Raw genomic sequence first — 7835 nt, 5'->3', positions numbered from 1 at the left:
TGCTGGCAGCGCTAGGTGCTGGAACACACTGTCTCTCATGCGCGGGCACCATCCCCAGCCTTTGCAGGCCTTGGCCCCCCTGAACTGCTGTGCCTGGTCCTCTGCAGGCGTGGACATGCGTGCAGGGAGTATAGCAGGCCTGCACACCGCTCGCTGCAGGCTGACTGCCGTGCTGTCTGTGCCACAGCCAGATCCGAGACCGGCCCCACAGACCCATCAGGAGCCCTGTGGAGCAGGAGGGCTGTGCCGGGGCTTTCTCAGTCACAGCTGCCCAAAGGCTTTGTGGAACAGCAGAGCTCACCCTGGCAGCCCTGGCACGTGTGGGCTGTGCTCAAAGATCGGGATGAGACTGTGCTCCTCTACCCTGGTTAGAGGTCCCTGATGCCTGCTTGGTACCAGGTGGGTTCCCTGGTAGTTGTCATTTGTGCAGGAGTATGCTGTGCAAATAAGGTCTCCTGATTTCCCTGTGGGTTTAGGTTATTCCAGTTATGAGTCAGAGCCTTCTGCAAGTGTGCCAGTAATGTTCAGGGAGCTAATCCCAGGAAAGAGGTGAAAAATAACCCTGAAAAGTATTAGCTTAGTGTGAACAGCAGATACCTCGGCAATTCCCAGGGAAGTGTACAAACCTGGTGTTTGTAGCAGAGTGTGTAACTTCTGTGTTCCTGTTCCTTCCCTCCTCTGTGGGCTGAATCCCCAAGAGAGAGACTGTGACTCTGTGTGTCTTAGTCCTTCTGCGTATCCCCTCTCTCACCATTCTTGTGCTCTTTGGGATTTGAGGAAAGTAAATGTGTACCAATATCTGCTTCAGCTCTCCTTGAAAATTATCACCAGGAAGTGCTTGGCACAAGATAATTGTTCCTTTGTGTTGTGGCACGCTAGTCTGGTAACTAAAACTTTTGCCTTCAATGAGAGCAAACTATCTGTTGAAGTCAACGGCTTTGTCTTGTGGAAGCAGAGGTCGAACAGATGCTTCTACAGTGCTTGCTTTGTGTGTTCTCTGCCAATGGTAGTGGTGTCAGGACTGGCTGTAGGGCCAAGGCTCCTTCTCCCGCTAGCACATCTGCCGTGTGGCAGAACATGCTGGTGAAATGGACTGGTTTCTGAAGGAAGCTGGAGATGCTGGAAACTGTCCCTAGGGAATCTTTCTTGAGTGAACAGACACTCTGACCATTGTTTTTTTTATTTTATTTTATTTTATTGACTGCAGCAATGAGGTTTGAAAAGAGAGGACACAGGAGACAGAAGCCAGTGCCCCTTTAATTCTGTGACCTGCAAAGTAATGCACATGGGAGCTCTCTTCCCTCTGTGCATTGGAGTTCATCCATAAAATGTGTTTTTGTGGAAGCTAGTTTGCATTCTTGAAATACCAGTCTGAGCTTTTCCTTAACACAGAATCTTTGTGGTGCAGTTGCTTCCCAGTCACCTCAGCTTGGATCACGAGTGCTGCACAAGCCACCCCTTCCCTGGCAGCCTGCTGCTGTAAATGATAGCTACTAGAAGGTTTGGCTTTGGTTATACTGGGACAACTTGGGGATTTTGATCTGACCAAGTGTGGCAACAAATGCTGCTGTTCCTGAGGTATGCCAGTGGCATAGGTGGGTGAGATGTATGCAGTACAGAGAACATCCTGCTTATAGTGAAATAGATGAGACCCAGGAATGCAAGGTTTTTGCTGATAGCAGTGAACACTGCAGCATCTGAGGCCCTATGCAGGAGCTTACTATCTGTGCTGAGAGAGCCTCTACCTCCAGGGATGGAGGACTATAAAGCGTTGAGGGTGAACTGTCCTCTCATTCTGTTCCTCTTCCAAGAACGTCACAGAGCCAGGAGAGTGCTCTGCTGAGTGCAGGTAGCAGCACTGCTGCTGGAAACAGTCAAGCTGCAACAAGGTGGGGTGGTTCTGCTGGGACTAGTCATGGGGCTGCTGGCACATGGCTTCTAATGCATTTTGTCTTTGCAGAGCTTCCTGAGAGCTGGGCTGATATGCAGGAGCCGCTGCTTGAGGGGATGTGCTTCACACTCAAGTATCTAGGCATGACGCTGGTAGAAAAACCCAAAGGAGAAGACATGGCTGCTGCTGCCATCCGCAGGATCGTGGCCACGGTGAGAGCTGGCCCTGGGGCCCTGCTGTGCTGGGGTGGAGAAGACCCAATTCAGATCCCAGCCCCTGGAGTCTGGGAAGTGTCCATGTCCTAGTCTTGAGCCACAGTGAGGGACCATGCTGCTCCCAAGAGGCTGGCTGGTCTCTGCCTGTGTGCTGTGGGGGAAGCTGTCTTCCTGCTGGACAGCCACCACTGCCTGCTCCCACACCAGGCCACACAGCTAGGAGCAGAGCTCTGCCTGTCACAGCATGGAGAGGAGGGTGAAGTACCGGGGGAGGTGGGGTCTGTCGTTTCCCCTGTGCATGACAGTAGTGTGAATGGATTCCAGGGGTGTTCTATGCAGGGCATGCCTGATCTCCAGGCTCTGCTTTCCCATCCCTACAGCAGGAGCCTTTGCAGCAAGGGTCTAAGTGGGTGACACCCCGTACAGAGTCTGGGGGACTCCTGACAGCAAGGAGGGGTGAAGACCCTTGCCAGATTTGCAGAGGTGTCTGGTGTCTCCCCACTGCCAGGCACGGGTGGGAGCTCGCAAGTTCCAGAAGGTGATTCTGACAGTGTCTCCAAGAGGCATCTCGCTGCAGGATGCAGACACGAAGGAGATGGTTGAAAACATCTCCATCTACAGGTGGGCATGGCATTTGGAGGGCCTGGGTGTTCCCCGACAGCCAGCTGGAGACTGGTGGGGTCTTGAGTGGCCAGGGAGGGATGGGCCTTCTGTCAGTGATACCTTCAAGCTTAGGTCTTCCTTAGGCTCCCTGAGGCCTGTGCCCTCTCCCTCCTGTGCCCCACAGCACTGCCTGGGGCTGAATGCAGGCAGGGTCCTGTGCAGCCTTGAGTTCTGGGTCAGTCCATCTGTCTTTTCCCTGGGCCCTGCTTGTCTCTTCAGACATTCAAGCAGGATGTCGAGGCTGATGGTTGGAAAGCCCCACAGTTAGGGGCAGGACTGCATGTCTGTTTCTCTCCACTGACACGCCACTGCCATTCTGGCTGCAATGGCACGAGGGTGCCATAGACTGCAGTTCACTGGGGCTGGCTAAAGGCAGTTGCTGTGAGAGCTGATGTGGGTTTTTTTTTACTGCTGCCAGCTGTGCTTTGGCTGGGTTGGGTGTCTGTGGGTGCTGGGTATGAGGGGAGTGTGGCTGCAGGCTGGTGGCTAGATGGGAAGCAGAGACAGGACATCTCTTTGGTGCAAAACTCCGGTCTTGGCACCAGAGCTGATGTGGCAAGGCAGACCATCCTACTGCCTGGCCTCCAATCGTGTCCTTGGGGGCAATCACCTACCCTTCTGTGCTCCTCTTTCTCAGTGCTTGAGTTCATACATTGGGTTGAACTGGGCTTCAGAGAACCGAGGAGTACACTGGGGCAGTGCAGGAGGGAATGCCTGTGGATGCAGTGATCTCCTACTAGCTGTAGGTGCCACACAGCCTCTGGCCCTTGCTGGGGGGTTGCGCTGCCTGATCATCTGGGACAGATGAAAGCCTCAGGCTGTCAGCACCGCTTGTTGGTGTGCTGGGAGCACAGCAGAAGAGCTGTGCTGCGGTCTCTTATTGCCCTGAGCAGCTCCTCTCTGCCTACAGGATCTCCTACTGCACAACAGACAAGCTGCAGAACAAAGTCTTCGCTTATGTTGCCCAGAGCCAGGAGAGTGGAGCACTGGAGTGCCATGCCTTCCTCTCACCCAAGAAGAAGATTGTAAGCACTTGCTTCTGCTCTTGGCTGTGTGAGGTAAGGGTGGGAGCAAGGGCCTGCCTCCTCCCTCTTCAGGGAGACAAGGCCCTTACTTCTTTGCACCTCAGCTGGAAATGGAGCCAGGGAGCACATGTGCTCACACACTGCAGAGGCAGGTGGTGAGTGAAAGGAGGTTCTTCTGTCACAGCTCCTCTGGGATCTCCTCTTGGGAATGGCTGGCCCACATGGGTAGGCAGACGCAGCATGGAGCTCTGGCCTTCTCTGTGTGTGCTCTGCAGAGAAAGGCAGCAAGGGAAGCCTGGAGGCTCTCAGATTTTGTGGCAGTGGGCTTGTCCTGGCTTGAGGGCCCAGATGGAAGCAGACATTCTCTCTCTCTTGTACACAGGCCCAGGCTGTGACACTGACTGTGGCCCAGGCCTTCCAGATGGCACTGGATCTCTGGGAAGCAGCACATGCAGGTAGGAGGAATTTTTCAAACATGTCCCTCTGCCTAGCCCTGGGATCGGGTTCTCCAGTGTGGGACCCTGTCTTGGGCTGTGTGGAGGAGAGACAGCTCGCTGCCTGGCTGATGAAACACACCAAGCAGGGAGAGTGTTGTTGCTGCTGTTGTGTTCTCTGCCACTGTCCCACATGGGGAGCGTGCCCTGTCTCTGGCTGGGGGGTGTCCTTGCTATCCGTCCTGAACTCTTCTGCATTGCTGAGCTGTAGCACAGCTCAGGGCCCTGTGGTACCTGCCCCGAGCAGTGATCCTGCACCCTTGTTTGCACCCTCCCCCGGGCACAGCAGGGGTATCTGTCCCTTGCCCACAGTCCTGCCTGTACATCCCCTCCTGGGCCTTCTCCAGGTTGCAGGCACTAACTGCTGCTTTTGCCCTGTCCCAGGCTCTAGGCAGGAACAGCCCCTTCACCCTTCATGTGTCTTGGAGAGCAGTGAGCCCGGCAGACCAAGTGAGCCAGCCCCCCGGGGGAGCCCTCCCTTCAGACACCAGTTTGGGGTACAGTATGTGCAAGTCTGGCCCATGCCCAGGGCTGTCTCGCATTAGGGCAGGAAAAGAGTAACCCTTATGCAGCTCCCTGCTCCTGGCCTTCCAGGACCCTGTCGATACCTGCACAGCCTCCCTCACATGTGGTGGCCAGACATGAAGAGGGGTACTGTGCTTTGTCTGGCTCACAAGGCAGGCGCAGTTCCTGAGGTGGTCTTTGCTCCAGGAGCTCCCCTGTCAGGCCCAGCATTGCTGCAGCCCTCAGCCCTGCTCTGCTGGTACTGTCAAACAGGGAGCTGGGACCTGCTCTGCACACTTGGTGCCATGGCTAGGGGTGAGCCACTGTCTCTGAAGGAGAGGACCCTTTGGTCATCATCTTGCCAGCCTGGAGTAAGGCTCAGCCCTGCCCATCTGCACTACACCTACTGCATGTCCAGAGCCAAGCAGAGCATTGCCAGTGTTGTAGGTCTCACTGTGTTCCTGCCCAGGAGCCTCTGGATGCTTGGTCTTTGGCCTCATGCTTCCAGTGCTGGCCTGCCCTGGCAGTGCTTGGGGTCATATGTGCTTACAGCCTGCTCCCAGGTGGTCCTCTGCCTGGCCCTCCAGCTGCAAGATGCGCTCACCCGACTCCTGTCTCTGGGCAAAGGTGTGCTGTGTGCAGCAGCTGTCTTGGCTTGTTCCCCGCTCACAGCCTGTGTTTGGTGCTCTGCTGCCTGGAGGGGATGTGAGAAGAGCTGTGGTGTGTGTCTCCCCTTGTGTGGCTGTGTGCCTGAGCTCTGAGGATTTCAGCAGCCCAGCACTGAAGGTGCCATCTTTCCCCCTACTGCCTGTAGGCACCCTTTGTCTGGGCCACACCTGGTGGGTGACTGTGTCTTGTGAAGGGGCCGGGGACTGCCCTGCTGCTGCAGAACAGGCAGTCCATCCTTGCTCCTGGCAGAAACCTATCCAGGCAGTGAGGTGTCATGCTGGGTTTTTTTTTGTTTTGTTTTGTTTGCTTGCCAGGAGGAGGAAGAGGAGGAGGAAGATGATAACATCAGTGAAACCTTATCTGGGTAGGTAGTTGGTGAGCTGCTGCTTGTGTTCAGGGATCTCTCTGAACCCTGTCTTGTTTCCTTCTCTGTTCCCCATGTAAGGGTAGCTGCTGGGGCCACAGGCGTGGTAGGAGCATGGAGGAGGTCTGCATGGGAGCAAGGGGGAGCTTCCTGCTGCTTTCTCTGCCTCTGTCAGCTGAGAGGTCGAGTGAACAAGGAGCTGAACTGTGGAGGGGCAGATCTTGCAGTTCAGCTTTTGCAGTGGAGCTGGGGGGGACACAGTTGCTGACTCTCAGGATGTACCCAGAGATGTTACTTGTTCTGTTTCTACCACTCTGCTGAGGCCAGCCTATCCAGACATGCTTCTCAGGTGAGACTCAGAGTTGTCCCTCTCCTCCCACTGATTTCCCTGGGGCTTGGGCCAGGATGGAGGCCTGGTCATGCTGACTTCTGTGTGGACTAGGGCCTGGGGCTGAACTTGGTGGTATCTATCCTGTGCTTGGGAGGAGCTGATGGTACCAGCCCAGCAGTGGAGGATTAACCTATAGGTCTTTGCAGAAGTGCCTGTGGTGGTGGGTGAGAGAGGCCTGTTCCATTGTGGCTGTTCTCCGTGTGCCTGGAAGCTGGCACCTAGCTGGGGTCTGTCAGCGCCACAGGGCTGAGCCTGGTCTGAGCTGGTCTCAGCTGGGAATCAGTGCATGCACAGACTGGAGCCATGTATGTGGCCCTGTGAAGTGGCAGCCATTTGTACGTGGGGGCTGCTGATGGGAAGGAGATGTGACTTTACAGTCTCAGGACAGGCTGGCCTGGGAAAAGGGTTTGGTAGCAAGTGGGCTAGGGCCTTCTGCACTCATGAGTGCCTGGTACTGCTGTGCCGTGCCTGCGTTGTCAGGGTCATGAGCATGCTGTGTCTCTCAGCAGGCCTTGCTTGGGATATGATGGGTGCTCTGCTCTCTTCCAAAGCAGCATGGAGGAGCTGGGGAGGGGAGCCCACAGCCCAGCAGGTAAGTTTCTTCCTTTAGTGCTGCTTTGCCACATCCCCCAGCATGTCCTCTGCAGGGGGAGGGGGCTGATGGCTCACCTGGGAAGGTCTGCTTCCCCTTCCAGGCTGTGCTGGGTTTCCAACCACACACCTCATGGACTGAGTCTTCCTCCCTCTTGCTTTTCAGAGTCAGCACCTTTTGTGCCCAGAGCAAGCTCTCCTATTGCGCAGCTACTGTGCTACCGCCTGGGGCAACCCCCAGACAGCTGGAACAACCTCCCCACAGCTGGCCCCAGGACTGCTGGCCCAAAGACTCCCCTGGGCTAAGCCAAATCTCTGCAACAATGGACCAGCCACTCAGGATTCACCCTGTGCCTGCACCTGGGCCAGACAGTGCCTGCCCCTGCCCCTGGCACTGCCCCCCAGGCATGGGGTCTGCTGGCACCGCTGCCATGCAGTGCATAGACTGCGACACCCGCTTCCTTGTCCTGCTCTCCGCCTGCATGAACCGCCTCAAACTGCAGCTGCTCCCTGCTCCCAGCTGAGGCTGGTGGACCGGTGCTCCTCACTCTGCCCACTCCCAAAGCATACAGAGCCATCCCAAGTGCTCCAAGCCTGCAGGATGCAGCCAGTGCACCTTGGATTGCACTGTGTCTGACCTGCCTTGCTTGTTTCTCCCACCTCACTGCTCGTGGTGGCAATTGGGGACCAGCTGAGGCTGAGCAGCCCCTGGGACATGGTGGGGGACTTGCTCAGCATGTGTGACTCTCAGGGAGCGATAGCTCTTGGCCTGGAAGAGTGAGTGAGGAAGGCCTTGCCCCTGCAGTTCAACCCCACACCCTCTCACAAGCTGGTTTTTAAAGGAAAGCTCTGCCTTTATAGGGAAATAAACTGAGTTTTTTACTGTTGTCATTTGGGTCTGAGTGCTGGATGGCATGCCACACACAAGTGTGCAAGGTACTGTCTCTCTGATGCGCTGCGTGTGGTGAGGCTTCCTCGTCCGTTGCGAGGGCCTGGGCTGTGCCCTGAGCTCATGGAGCCTGCAGCTG

General features: G+C 56.0%; 1 protein-coding gene across 2 annotated transcripts; it reads left to right on the top strand.

Annotated features, from left to right (window-relative positions):
* Positions 1-1966: 1966 nt before the first annotated feature.
* LOC104162201 (low density lipoprotein receptor adapter protein 1-like) lies at positions 1967-6808 on the top strand. Of its 2 annotated transcripts, XM_009700872.1 has the most exons (7): positions 1967-2103; positions 2615-2727; positions 3680-3794; positions 4177-4249; positions 4673-4738; positions 5776-5825; positions 6723-6808. In XM_009700872.1, exons 1-6 carry the CDS (start codon positions 1984-1986, stop codon positions 5799-5801), a joined length of 513 nt encoding a protein of 170 aa, XP_009699174.1. In that variant the 5' UTR covers positions 1967-1983; the 3' UTR covers positions 5802-5825; positions 6723-6808. The 2 variants fall into 2 exon arrangements, with proteins under 2 accessions (XP_009699174.1, XP_009699175.1); XM_009700873.1 differs by lacking the exon at positions 4673-4738.
* Positions 6809-7835: the final 1027 nt, after the last annotated feature.

This window comes from Cariama cristata, unplaced genomic scaffold (assembly GCF_000690535.1).
Source record: "Cariama cristata isolate BGI_N322 unplaced genomic scaffold, ASM69053v1 scaffold22825, whole genome shotgun sequence".
In the NCBI taxonomy this organism is placed as follows: Eukaryota; Metazoa; Chordata; class Aves; order Cariamiformes; family Cariamidae; genus Cariama; species Cariama cristata.
This window is presented reverse-complemented; position numbering and strand designations above follow the sequence as displayed.